The sequence below is a fragment of the Oreochromis aureus genome, linkage group 23 (assembly GCF_013358895.1).
Source record: "Oreochromis aureus strain Israel breed Guangdong linkage group 23, ZZ_aureus, whole genome shotgun sequence".
Classification (NCBI taxonomy): domain Eukaryota; kingdom Metazoa; phylum Chordata; class Actinopteri; order Cichliformes; family Cichlidae; genus Oreochromis; species Oreochromis aureus.
Window position 1 is genome coordinate 33,033,310 of NC_052963.1, and position 14,199 is coordinate 33,047,508.

A 14,199-nucleotide genomic window follows, 5' to 3' on the forward strand; every position below is an offset into this window, starting at 1 on the left:
AAATAAAACCAGTCACAAATAATATCCAAAGAATTCACGAGCGTTTCACAACTTAAAGAAACATACCGGCAGGTGTATGTGAGTAACTGAATGGGCACAGCTGGGGAATTCCAGGGCATGCCTCAGCATGCAGCAGTGGTAGAATAACCCTTTATGATCCAGGTGGATATAAATGACGACTATGTGGAGAGAGCTGATCACTGATGAAAGATCGTTTGTGAATTTTCACTCATGTTAATGCAGATAAAGGACTTGACACCGTTTTAACCCTTAAGTGAAAAAATATTGTAGTGACTTAAATAACTGTTATATTTTATATTCAGATATACTCTTTTAAAAGGTTCTGTTTAAGTTTATCGTACCAATACCCTTTACTTTGTATATGATAGAGATCATAAAATATTCCAATGTCAATTATTATGTTCAGTCATTTTTATACAACCGTCTATTGTCTTTGTTCCTGGAGCTGGTTATATGTTTGAAGTTTGGAGTCCTGGTTTAATCATTGACGTGTGAAGTTTATGAGTTTGATTTTTGTTTAGTTTTGGGTTCCAGTATTGGTTTTATTATTACTCTTACCTCCCTGTGTTCCCCTGTTTTGTGTTTACTAGGAGTTTTCCTGTTCCATATTTAGCAGTGTCTATTTCCTGTTTTACTTTGAAAGAGTTTTTTTCCCCTGTGACTGCTTGCTTCAGTATTTCTGTTGTCTTGACTGTTTTTATATGTTGTTAAGTACTATGTCCTTCATCACTTTCAACTCTTTTGTATGATCCCAGTCAGGCACCAGTACATAATCTTATGAAACTTCAGCGAAATTCAATATTAATATCCTAGATTATAAAAGTATATAAATGGCAGAAAACATGAAAAAAACATAAAAGGTGCCATAAAATTGATAGTTTTTTAGCCTTGAAAAATAGTGCAAACTAACTGAAGTAGATGTGCGCTAAAGTTGAAATACATTGCAACATATTTACTTACAATAAAAGAGCAATTTTGGATTGTGCTAATGGAGGGCAGCACATTTCCAAAACAGGGCAAAAGAAAAAGGCATGGCATCAGCAAAGTCGCTGGGCAACAGAAATATCTGTGCCAAATTCATCCTACAGTTGTTGAACCGACCTTTAAACAGACATTTCCACCTGTTAGCTAAAAATCAGCTAGAGTCCCAAAAACAGCATCATAAATCAAATCATTTAAAAACTATATAAAGTATAGTTTCATATGTCCTAATCCTGTCCTATCTATTTGATCACGCTGATGGTATGAGATGTGTAGTTCGTAGTCCAGCAGCTGAATAGCCTAAGGATATGACCCAGAGTTGTGCATAGTTTTATATCTTTCCAATGGTTTTTATTTTGCTGTATACATTTTTTTTCCAGATGTGTAGTTTCACTGTAATTGTAGTCTCAGTAAACAAAGACAAACTAAAGCAATAATTTTGACCAAAGCAGAAAATCACAGAAAATATTGTTCTAATTTTTCCCCTTAAGTTTAGTTCTTATTTTTATGTCAGTTAGCTAAAATATATATATATATATTATTTTTTTTTACATGTACTTCTACATGTAGTTAATAATAATAACTTTGACATATATCAGGGGAGCTTCCAGGATATTTAAAAAAAATGGCCCACAGGAAATCAAAAGATATATGATCAGAAATATACATGGGGGGAAAGGTGGCTAGGTAAAAATCTGGATTTGGGGGCTGGTACAGATGTTTTACATGAAAAGGGACTGAAGACGTGTTTGAGCATAATTTTTTATTTAAAAGCTGCTTTAAATATGAGTCATAACCCCACCCACTAATGCAAAAAAATGTTATCACTGAAATATACTTAAAGGACCTAAAGTAAAAATACTCATTATTATGTTATTTAACTGCATTATAATTATCAGTTCATCTTTACAGAATGTAAAGATGTTTTGATGACTGGCTGCTGCTCTCTAGTGTTTTTGTGCAGGTATTACAGTTGCTCCTCCTCTCAAACTGACACCTGGTGTGCTGGGACTGAACTACATGCCAGAGCCTTTTTAGTACTGGGGTAAGCATAAAGTGACGGAGAACAAGATGTCTTTAACGGCTTGGATTTTAATGTTTTGAAGCTTTACTTTAAGTTTTGTTCTTGTCCTTGTGATTGGTGACAAAAGGATAGCAACATGAGTGAAAGGGAAAATTTAGAAGCTTTCTTTGTTTGTTTTGCATCTAAGTGAAAATGAAAACATAAAAAAATAATAATAATTAAAAAACCTAGGGTATTTTAAAGGGGATATGTTTTATCTGATTTGCAAATGGAGACTGATCTCCCGTTTATTAAAAAACAAAAATCAGACAGTGGAGACCATTTTAAAAGAGTTTATTTCTCCCGTAAATCTGGAAATTTGCATGTTAAAGACAGCTTAACATTTAACAGGATTTACGATATTTAATTACATTTTAACAAGTAGTGATTACTGGAATATACCAAGAGTTGGTACATTATGAGGGATGCCTGGAATCCTTTTCTTTACATATATTGGGGTGTTTTTTGTAATTTAATTCTTGAATTATGTGTCTGGTCGCTCATTTCTTTGAATTAATTACTTTCTGTGCGGATATTTCATTGCTGTTGAAGCATAGACAGCATCAAGTGGCCTTTAGAGGAACTGCAGTTTTCTGCGCTTCCGCCTTGGCTTCCTTTTTTCGGAGGTTCCCACTTGGCTCCAAAGTAAGCTCGATTGCGTCCGTCGATCACGTGACTACAGTGTCTTAGCGTCCCCCCTAACAACCGCCTACCTCCCTCAGCCCGTTGTACTACTTTATGGCGCTAAAAACATTTCTATTGGCCAGCGATCGAGCAGTCCCTTCTCTGGTTGGTTGAATGTAGAAAGTAGGTGCAGTCCTTTCTCAGCGGTCTTCCGGCTTGCATTTTGAGAGTGAAAAAAAGAAAAGACGAATGGAAAAATTGTAATCCACAAAACGAGCATTGGCCAGTAACTCATCGATACGGTAAAGTCTGCGCATACACAACAGCCTTTTTGTCCTTTTAGCTGTAGAAAGTTTGTGCCGCTGTACTCTGTAGAAAGTTCAGGATTTGGCATGAAAAGCAGGTTAGCAGGGCTAGCGCTTCCAGTGTTAGCATGCTGCTAGGTGGGATAGCTGCCTAATGAGGCAGCTTTTCGGTTTTAGGGTTACAGAGGCTAAAACAGCCACCACGGTGGATAGTATCTGACTGAGCTGAAAACGCATGTGATTCTAGCTGAAAGGCCTTTTCTGTGCATGGTTGTTAACGTCATATTTGGTGCGCATCGACTCAGTTTGCTGTCTGTCATACGATACCGACTACATAATGTCAAACAAAGGTGCTGAAGCTGTTCGATCCTTTTCAGACACTCAAATGTAGCATTTTCTGTGATTTTAAACACCTCTTAATTTCATGGACACGTCCTCTGCCCTCCGTCTGTCCGTTTTACGTTCCCGCGCTGCATGTGAAGGGTTAATCTACAGGGCTTTTGTTGTTGTTGAGGTCCTCGGACCGGATCGTCGAGAGCAGAGGTTTTCAAATGTTTTGTGACCAAATGGTGAGCTAAAATTTCACGGGACACTTGTATTTATACCTGGGGAAAATAACCTACATTCAGGCCGGGAATTTAACGCCATCCCGGGATACTTAAGCTAGCCCTGTGGTATTCAGGGCTTACAGTCTCAGGTTGTCTGTACGTGGCTACAATAATTCACTTTAATAATTGGATGTTTTAGTATTTTCAGTGAGAGTGAAGAGAGTCTGTATCCATAACTATGCAAAGCACGTCCATAATGAACAGTTATGCCGTTATTTAAGATGTTTGTGCCATAAATATATTTCATTTTTAAATCGTAGTAGGCATACAGCGGCTCTCTAGTTTTTGCCAGTCTGGAAAAAACCCTATTAGAAGCTGAACTGTACTGTGCAAAAAGTCTTGACACATTGGGAAATGGGTGCAGAAATTATTTGAAACATGCAAAAATACATGGAAATGGAGTACATAAGGCCAAAACGGAGTTTGTTCAATTCTAACGAGCTTGCATTCCTAACGTTTTGCATTCATAATTATATTAATTTTCAAAACATCCTCAACATGACTGAGCCTCCATTGTGTTTTACAGATGGCGGTGGAAACTCACTTTTGAACCTCTTTCCTCACCTTCTCCCGTTATATCGACAACAATTTGACCCCAAAAATCTCACTTTTTGATTAATAACTCCATCAGACCAGTTGTCACAGATTTTCAGTCAGTTTCTTGTGTGATTTGGCAAATCTGGCATTCCTCAGCCTTTTCTCCCTGTTTCTCATGATGCCTACGGTGGTGTTTTTAACTTTTAACTTTGTCATATCATGTGTGCATCTGCTTTGGAGTTAATATTGCATGTTCCTGTTTTAGATAATAAATAGTTAAAATGAGCTCCCAGCAATTCCCCCGACACGGGCTGCCTGCTTCCGGTGGAGGAGCACCTCAGATCCCAGCGGCTGGAAACCTGGTGCCTGTCAATCAACCGTCAAGCGCTTCAGGTAACATTTAATCACACAAAAACGGCAGAGAAGATGTAACTGTGTAGTTGATGTCTAATCAAGTTGTTTTTCCTCAGGTGGAGGTGGTGGAGATGCAGACAGCAGTCGGGATGGTGACCACGGTCAGCATGATCATCCACCTGCCGGTGGCGGGGGAACCTCGGCGTTCAGAGATGAAAAGCAAGAGACCATGGTGGTCAGACCATACCCACAAGTACAGACGCAGCTCGGCCAGCCTCCAGCTGCCACCCAAAACGTGGCCATTCAGCCCGGCACACCTGTGACCCTACCTACCCCCTCTGTCCAGCTCCCACAGGGCCAGCCTGCAGTGCTTACTGAAAGCCAGATGAAGGTGACCTTTAAGTCTCTGTTTGAGTTTCTATAAACTTAACCATCTCCAAAGTAAAAATAACATAATTTGCTCACTTATATTGGCATCGTTTTCTGAGTGTAGACACTGTTCAACATAACATTTTCCCCGCGGTCTCAGTTTTTGCAATTCCTGAAAATTTTTCCTTACTTTTTTAAAAGTAGGTTATTGTAGACCAAGTTACCCAACAATAAATTAAAAAAGATAAAATTAGCTCTGAAGTACCAAAAGGTTCAGTAAAACTCTGATCTGTGGGGGAAAATATTATGCTGTAGACAGCAATCTCATCATAGGATATTTCTTTTTTCACTTGAGCTTGAACTTTTCACCTGGGCTGTCTGAATCTGATCATCTAGCTCGTATTATTTGTTAAAACAAACAGATGTTAATTTCTTTTGATTGTGTCTTTTTCAGGCGGTCTTGAAGTCACCGATGCCAAGTCGTCTTATTGCTCCAGCACCAGCTTCCAACCAGGCTCATATGCCCATACCCCCCAAGGTGCCTGGTCACATAACGGTCACCATCGAGAGCAGCATCGCTACCACCCCGTCTATCCCTGTGGCAACCATCAGTGGTCAGCAGGTGAGTCTTTTCTACATTTGCTTTTAATGTTTGTCTTTTTCCTGCTGATTACTAAAGACCTGTACTGCTTTCTTGGTGTTTAAGGGTCACTCAAGCAACGTGCACCTGATGCCGAACTTTCAGATCATCAGGACCCCTGCTGCAGTTTCTCAACAGAACTTCCCACCACACTTGCCTCGAGGTATATAGCGAGGAAGACTCCTGTGGGAGTACCTTTAGTGCAACTTTGGGAAATGAGTACTTGTAAATGATCTGTCAAAGAGAAAGTAAAATTTAGATGCGGACTGATTTGGACAGTCATCTCCTAAATGTTGTGGACAGTATGTCAGGCTTGCATTTTGATGAATTGCTGTATTTTCTGTCCTGCAGGGGCTGCTGCAGCAGCTGTTATGTCCAGCTCCAAAACTGTCTTGCGGCCAGCCACTGGAGCGAGTGCGGGCACCGCCCAGCCTACAGTGCCGCACATCATTCACCAGATTCAGGTGCCCTGCAGAACTTTAAAGAAATATGAATATTCATGTTAGTTATGTAGAAGCACAGAGTATAAGGCTGCTGCTGTTTTTTTCCATAGTCCCGATCTCCTGCAACAACCTCTACAGCTGTCCTCCCAGCCGTGGTGGCTCCCATCTCAGTTACTAGAACTCAATCTCCAGTTATCAGCCAGACAGTCTCACACTCTCCAGAGGTGATACATGGGTAAGAAAAGATAAAGTCTGAGATACTCATACATTCAGTATGTTCTTAGCCAAGTTTGTTCGCGGTTTAGTGCTACTTGTTTACTTTGCATTTTTGAAGAGGTCATATTTATCTATTTATTTATTTTACTATTTCAGGCGTCCAGCAATGACCATTCACCCCCCTCCACCTGCTGTCAGCATCCAGAGGCCTCAGGGGACCCGTGACACAGCCACACGGATCACTTTGCCATCACACCCTGCAGTCGGAGCTCAGAAGCCCCAGCCTCCACACACCATGACACAGGTTACTACTCTTGATGATGCACTGCCAAAATATGCAATATTTATTTTGCATAATAACTAAAATCTTGCCTTTTTTCCACACAGAAATCCATATTCAGTAATGTGACACCAGTAGCTGCAGCAACTGTGGCACCAATAGTTGCCACGAACACTGTGCCATCAACAACCACGATAGGTATCAGCTTTTATCTTGATTAGTTATGCGTCAGCATGTCAAAATCTTTGCAATGTAACTAAAGAAGAAGCTGAAATCTTGTTTCATTTCTGTTTAGGCACTGTGACACACACCCAAATGACGAGTAGCACGATTGTCACCATGACAATGGCCTCACACTCTTCTCATGCTACAGCAGTGACCACCTCCACCATCCCTGTTGGTATGTTGACTCTTTGGCCTCATTCATGCAACATTCATTTTTGTGCTGCTGCCTTTTTAAACGACATGGAACAGAACCAGCTGCGTGTTTACAACTTAGAAGTAATGAAATATTATTTCTAGTGCACGCACATCCCTACGTATGCTATCTCACCTTTCATTATTAGCATTTAGCTTTTCTTAACAGTCTTCTGGGGTGTTGTTCACAGCTAAAGTGGTCCCTCAGCCCATTGCCCATTCTTCACCCCGTGTTCAGCCTGACTACCCAGGAGAGAGAGCCAACCTCATCCCCATCCCAGGCCACAGGTCTTCTCCCAACCCTGTCACCATGGAAGCCCGCAGCGACAATAGGTGAGCTCACTGTGCTGGGGAATTTAGTCTGAACATATGATGGAGTTTTACACAGTTGTATCCACTGCTTTTCTGACTTCACTCAGCCTTTTTCATCATATTTGACAAAAATCTGTGCAGTTTCCTGTTATTTCCTCTAAAGTTGTGGAATTAATCAAAGTTTAATTTCAACTGAAATTTTGGCTCCTACCAATTAGAAAACAAATTGTGTCACATTGTGTTTTCCATTTTACCTTTCAGCATACCTTACTTATACTTTATTGTTCCCCCTACATTAAACTTCCAATTCAAACCAGGCTATAGAAAAAACAATCTGTTCCCCCTTTTTTTAAAAAAAATGTATCTTTGATAGGGCTGTGTGATATGACCAAAATCTCATATCCCGATATTAAGACATCTATCGTCCGATAACGATATAAATCACAAAAATGTAACATTTTCTGTAAATTCTGTGAATTTCGGGCAGCTCGACTTGCGTGAAGTGTTTCCAGCTGGGCGTCGCGTACCTGGAGTCCAGTGTTTTAACTGATGCATGAAACTATAGTACATTTTTAGACATAGGTTGTAATGGCCGCTGTTTTCTTTGTGCGTATTTATTACACATCGTGCTGCGGGGAAAAGCCTGTTCTAACGTTTGAGTCTAAGGTTTATTTTTTAGCACCTGACGGCTCTTTTTTGCTTCTCATCCGTAAATACTCTGCATCTTTCACGTGATTCAGTTTATTTTGAAAAGTCTCAACAGGATCTTGAGCTTTATTGTGAAAGGTTTATGTGGAAAATAAACAAGCAGACATGCGGTGGTTTTACCGTCGTTGTTGCTAACGACAACGCATAAAAACAAGCGCTTGTCCGTCTGTAGTGTGGTTATATTAAATATAAGAGAAAGAGAGAACTTTAGGAAATTAATATAGCCACTACAGTGACCATCAAAATAATGAAAAAATATTGCCGTAAACAGTTTATTTTGCGACACCACGAAACAAACGATAGCGTAAAATGAAACGATAGACGTTTTTATATCGTCATCCGATATATATCGTTATATCGAACAGCCCTAATCTTTGAACATTAAATCAAAATCTTAAATATATTAAGCATCTCTTTAAGTCTGGACCAGCATGTGGCAATGATCCAGATCACAAGAGATTATAAAAGTATATTCATCACAGATAATGACGACAACCAATCCGATCTTGTTTTAATTCTTGTTTCTTTCTTGTAAAGACCTTCTGTGCCAGTGCAGTTCCAGTATTTCCTGCCTGCCTACTCTTCATCATACCCTCTGACACATACCTACACCCCTATTAGCAGCTCTGTGTCCACCATCCGGCAGTACCCCGGTAAGCACTTGCTATAGTCCCAGTGTCTGCTCATTATTGAAAGGACTTATGTCTAGTTTACTGTAGTGTAGCGCCTAGGATTTGAAAATCTTAATTTTACCGTTTTGTGCTCTCTAAGTTACTCCTCAAGCTCCGAGTTCAGCGTTGCCAGCCCAAGCTGGAGTGGGCGTGGCGACCACTGTGCACCTGAACCACATGCAGCTGATGGCAGTGGACCGCATCGGTCTGCCGTCTGCACAGATCAGCACCCAGGGGATCCAGCAAGCACCGATCGCAGCGCAGGGCATTCAGCCTGCATCGATAGGCGTTCAGGGTCTGCACACGTCTGCGTCAATCACCACACAGGGAATACAGCAGGCGCCGGTCACTCAACAGCAGCAGCAACCGCAGTCTGAAGCAAAGCCTGGTAGTTACTTAGCTCATACCAAACAGCATGGTCTCTGAGTCTTTAACTGAAATTTGTAATTAATGTTTTTTTTAAATTCAGGGGTTGTTTTGGCTGATGGCTTTGTAGCAAGCCCCATTAGCAGCACCTTCAGCACGACCCAGCCGGTAGCCACTATGGTGCAGGCGCACACCCAGGGGGGAGGAGTGGGAGGAGCTCCCACGCTGGTCTCCTCCCCAAGACCCAGTATTCTCCGCAAGAAGCCCGCCAATGAAACGTGAGTATAACACGTGAAGCAGGGTTTTGCAGTAAACCTTACATCTTGTTTTTCTAAAATATTGGCTTACATTTCACTTTAGTTTCAATTTGAATAATATCACCACATAAATAAAAAGCTGTATGAAATAGAGTAAAATGACTCTATTGAGTAAAATAGCTCAATAAATTCAATAAAGCAAAATAAAAATGGAGAATGCTGAAACATTTTGCAGGGTAGAAATAAAACTGAGATGAATACACAGATGATTCCCTTCTAGAGAGATGGTGAGTTTTGAAACCAAAACACAGGAAAAGCTGCAAACTCATCAACTGATTCTAACCAGAGTAACCAAACTAAAGGTTTGAAAAAGCACTGAACTGAATATTTTCAAGCTTATATATAACATCTCTTTAACCAAACATGGCGAGAGTAAAGGAGTGAGGGAGAAACACAGAAGCATTGTTGTTGGAGATTTTCAGTAATTGCTCTAAACGCAGGATCAACAGCTCTGTATCCACAGTGTCAAATTATCCATGTCAAACCATATCAAACTTCCAATTCCAGGAAAATAATTTAATGTTTTCTTTTCTACACTTTCCCTTTCTCAGGTGTGTTCGTAAGAACCTGATCCCTGCGCAGACTGAAGCCAGTACTGGGAGAATTGACAGCGGCGTGAGAGGAGCGGGATCGCCTCGGCCCGCTGGGTGAGCTTGTGTCTCGTTTGTTACATGCGTGTTCACTTCCCGTTCTGTGTCAGTGATGTAACGGGTTTTGTTCCTCCATCAGGGTGAAACCCAAAGCTGAGGTGCACATGGCGGTGGCCCCTCCTGTCATGGCTACAGTAGAAGCATTGCCTTCTCAGGGGGGAGAGCAGCAGGCGGTGTCCTCGAACACCCAGCACCTCGCTCAAGCCATCCCCACCATACTGGCTACACCCGGCCCCGTGCCTCCCTCACAGCCCTCCACTGTCCTGTCCTCCTTGCCGGCTGCCATGGCTGTGACTCCCCCTGTCCCGGCCTCGATGGCCAACACTGTGGCTTCCCCCACCCAGCCAGCCGCCAGCAGCACTCCAGCATGTGCCACGAGCTCCGTCTGCCCAGATGTGAAAATCAAGCAGGAAGTGGAGGCGATGGACACCTCTCAGCCAGGTGGCAAACACGTTTGTCCTCCAAATGTTAAAGGTCATCTTTATAGAAAATATAAATAAAAACTAACATGCAGGCTTCCCCTTAGATCCCAACACGAGTATGTCAGCGGCCCCAGCCCTCACCACACAGACGTCCACCCTGAGCACCCCAGCCACAGGCGATCTGATCCCTGGAGCCTCCCCGAGAAAGAAGCCCCGCAAGCAGCAGCATGTCATTTCCACCGAGGAGAGCGAGATGGTCGAGACAAACAGCACGGATGAGGAGAAGACCCCAGGCAGGCCCATCACCGGCAGGGCTGAGAGGCGGGAATCTCCACCAAGGGAGTATGTTGGTATGTAAACTGATCATGGCGGTGCCGATGATGATGATGTTTCCTGTCTGCACTATTAGTTTTGTAACACCTGTTTCTATGTTGAAGATGAAGAAGGAGTGCGCTACGTGCCGGTGAAGCCTCGCCCACCTATTACACTTTTGCGGCACTATCGTAACCCCTGGAAAGCTGCTTATCACCATTTCCAGAGGTACAGCGACATCCGGGTCAAAGGTGAGTGTCTTACTGGCTGCAAACAAAAATATTTAATATTTCATATCAGCAGCAGCAGCTTTTTCAGTAACTGAAAAGGTGGGTTGCTTTTTAATTTCACAGTGGACGATTAAATCTGTGGTAAATATTGATGGATATTTTTGTAAACTTTTGTGCAGCTGTATGATTAATTGGTTAGTTCAATTCCGTTTTATTCATACAGCGCCAAATCACAACAACAGTTGCCTCAAGGCGCTTTATATTGTAAGGCAGACCCTACAATAATACCAAATATGCAATAAGAGAAAACAAATTGCTTTTTTTGTATGATCATCTTATTTTATCATTAAAAAAAAGCCAAAATCAATTAAAATTTTATAACCGTAATTGAGGTTAAAATTAAAAAACATACAGAGGAGCGATCAGTGAAGTGTTTGAAAGGCTTGTGTTGAATCTTCTTTGTCGTTTTCCTCCGTTTAATTCTTTTTGTTAATGTTTCAGAAGAGAAGAAGGGCTCCTTGCAGGATATGGCCAATCAGAGAGGAGTGGCATGCAGAGCACAAGGCTGGAAGATTCACCTGTGTGCGGCACAGCTCAGGCAGCTGGTGGGTCCTGACCTCCTGACCTTCATTATATTGGTCCAGTTAATATAGTTTTGTCTTTAAATTGGGGGAAAACGGCGCTTAAAGTGAGCTTCTGTTTTTAAAATGAAATGTAATCCATTAAAAAATTGTTACAATATTTCAGTGTGACCTTGCATTTCAGTTCAGAGACTTTTACGCTCTTTAACAAGCAGATTTTGTCTGTCGCTTGTTCTGCAGTCGAGTTTGGAGCATGATGTGTACAGCCGCCTCTCCACCCTTCAGGAGGGTCTGATTCCAAAGAAGAGGGCCGGTGCAGATGATGACCTTCACCGAATTAACGAACTAATACAGGTGAGGTTGTTGCTGCACATTATAAATAAAGGTTTCACTCCTCAGGCTATGCAAAATAAATAATCAGTATTTCCTAAGTTATACATGTGGGGTGGGCAGTTTAAAGAACTTCAGGACTTCTTTTAAGATATTTAGTAAATAGATAATTAAAACCTCAGCAGAGAAAAAAGATTTGTCTGATAAACAGGAATGAAAACAGGAATGAAAACATGAAGAACGGTGCGAATAAAAACGGCATACCTGTGATCTGTTTAATGCCAGACTCTCACTGCTCTGGTCATACTCTCACTGTCATTAGCAAAGTTAATGACAAAGCAAAGTTCAGTGCTTCACCCTCCAAAATACACTCATTTGGTTATAAACCATGTGGATACAAATTTTATTGCTTATTGGGTGAGTCCGCCTGCCCTGGTCCAGTGATGATGCTGAGTTGGTTATAGAAGAATATTGTGTCTCTGTGAATCCAGTTCACTTTTTAGAGGCGATTTGTTTTTGTCAACTTGTTTGAATTTCCCCTTTAAGTTTTGAATAGCACAGCTTATGAACCCACAATGTAAAGCATCTGAAAGGTAAAGCTCTTTTTGTCAAATACTGAAGCTCTGCTGTTTTTATACTAAAAACAAACCAGTGTTGTCTCTGCTTTTCTCTCTGTGTCATCAGCAGCAAAAACTTGTTTAAGACTAAAGTAACATTGATTTCAAAGCCCAAAATTTAAGCCCTGCACATTTTCTAAAATCACACAGTGGGGCGAACTGGAGTTTTTGGCAGGCCAATTCTGGCCCCCGGGCCTTATGTTTGACACCTCCACTGTAAACACAGACTTGGCTCTCTATGATCCTAGTGACAGCAGATATCCCTCATATGGTCATATGGTTATGTGTGACACAGCTGTTCAATGGCCAGTCAATCAAATTAAGCTTAGCTTTAAGGGGGAGGAGACAGAGGATGAACTGAGGGGCGGGACAAGGCCCAGTGTAAGATAAATAAGGATTATTTTTAGCTGTAATCGTGCAAAACTGTTCTTGAGTCCAAGAATAGAAGTATTGGCTGGAAATGAGTATAACAGATCCTCTTTAACACAGATTGGGTTTCTGAGTTTTGTAAACCACAGCTTTTTTTTCTTCTTCTATAGTTTGTTCATGTAGTTCCTTTTTGTTCATGTTAGGCAGGCTGGAAATAGCCCCACAGCTTCTCTCTTTCAAGTACATGTAATGTTAGTAATGAGTTTAGGAAACTCAATCAGTACATTTCTCCTCAGGGTAACATGCAACGCTGTAAACTGGTGATGGACCAGGTGACCGAGGCCAGAGACACCATGATGAAAGTGCTCGACCACAAGGAGAAGGTCCTGAAGCTGCTCAACAAGAACGGCACAGTCAAGAAGTCCTCCAAACTGAAGCGCAAAGAACGGGCGTAAGAGCGACCTCCTCATCTGCCAAGAAACCACCGCCGTCCCCCCCGTCTCTCTCTCCGTGTAGGGGTGAAGGAGCTGCTCAGAGTTTTGGTGCTATGATTTGCTGCATACAATCACACGCACCCTCCATATCTGTGGGCACAGAGAGGAGCAACAAGACGGCTTCAAGGAACAGGAACTGGTTCTCGTTCAAAACACAGGAACATTGTAGGTTGTTAGAGTAGCCACCTGATTGCCACTGTGTTTTGTTTTGCCCCCTCCTCCTTTCTTTTAATGTATGGAAACCCCCCCGCCCACCCCTCAATATCCTTTTTACTAACTTAGTTTCTGCCTCTTGTAAGACTTTTGGCACATTGTGTATCTGTGATATTCGGCTCTAAAAAGAGGTGCAAGGTGAGTTATCCAACGGAGCCAGAATCATTCAAAAGGACTCCTTTAGCAAACTGTAAACGGACTAATCTCAGTCGTGCTCTTTTCATCAGTCTGTGCCTTCATTTTGTCAATGTACATGAGACGGACCAGGCCGAGCTGCTCCACACGCTCTCCAGATGCTGTTAAAATGTCATTTAAAGAAAAGTTTCAGGTCACTTCTACTGCTTCCTTCTGTTTTTTTTTAAATCCAGCAGCTTCATTTGTTTAAACAGAAAACAAAAAAAGATCTTTTATCAGCCACAATTTAGGTGTAATCTAAAAATCCGGATGTGAGAAAATATTTCAAACTGCCATCAAATCTTCACTTAGTCCAGACTAAAGAGAGCGGCTGTGCTCGTGTGAACAGCGGACTGAATTCATGTAAATCACTGTAAATGTGCTTCTGTTTTTCCATCGACCTCGTTCTTTTTCCAGTTTTGTACTCGATGAAACGTTTTGTGTGCTGTGTGACGTGCCGCTTTGTGCTGCAGAGTGTAACGAATACGAGCTGAAGTGAGCCTGAAACATCCAGACGTTGTACATTGTTTTTGTCTGTGTAATTATAGTAAAGATACTGAAAACAATACTCTGCT

The 14,199-nt window shown here is 41.7% G+C and overlaps 1 protein-coding gene across 2 annotated transcripts; it reads left to right on the top strand.

Annotated features, from left to right (window-relative positions):
- The first annotated feature begins 1,999 nt into the window (after positions 1-1,999).
- On the top strand, positions 2,000-14,192 carry sap130a (Sin3A-associated protein a). Of its 2 annotated transcripts, none has more exons than XM_039607352.1 (21): positions 2,000-2,047; positions 4,405-4,532; positions 4,610-4,884; positions 5,317-5,484; positions 5,569-5,665; positions 5,854-5,966; positions 6,056-6,180; positions 6,318-6,465; positions 6,549-6,639; positions 6,737-6,841; positions 7,050-7,191; positions 8,416-8,531; positions 8,650-8,937; positions 9,019-9,193; positions 9,784-9,879; positions 9,962-10,323; positions 10,409-10,654; positions 10,742-10,867; positions 11,348-11,451; positions 11,668-11,781; positions 13,040-14,192. In XM_039607352.1, the coding sequence occupies exons 2-21, from the start codon at positions 4,421-4,423 to the stop codon at positions 13,196-13,198; spliced, it is 3,162 nt and encodes a 1,053-aa protein (XP_039463286.1). In that variant the 5' UTR covers positions 2,000-2,047; positions 4,405-4,420; the 3' UTR covers positions 13,199-14,192. The 2 variants fall into 2 exon arrangements, with proteins under 2 accessions (XP_039463286.1, XP_031586381.1); XM_031730521.2 differs by lacking the exon at positions 2,000-2,047 and adding an exon at positions 2,792-2,991.
- The last annotated feature ends 7 nt before the right edge of the window (positions 14,193-14,199 follow it).

Excerpts from the sequence above, each read along its gene's own strand:
- sap130a (XM_039607352.1), top strand. The coding sequence starts at position 4,421 with ATGAGCTCCCAGCAATTCCCCCGACACGGGCTGCCTGCTTCCGGTGGA. Across the intron at positions 4,533-4,609 it reads TCAACCGTCAAGCGCTTCAG|GTGGAGGTGGTGGAGATGCA; the intron begins GTAACATTTAAT and ends GTTTTTCCTCAG. Across the intron at positions 10,868-11,347 it reads CAGCGACATCCGGGTCAAAG|AAGAGAAGAAGGGCTCCTTG; the intron begins GTGAGTGTCTTA and ends TTAATGTTTCAG.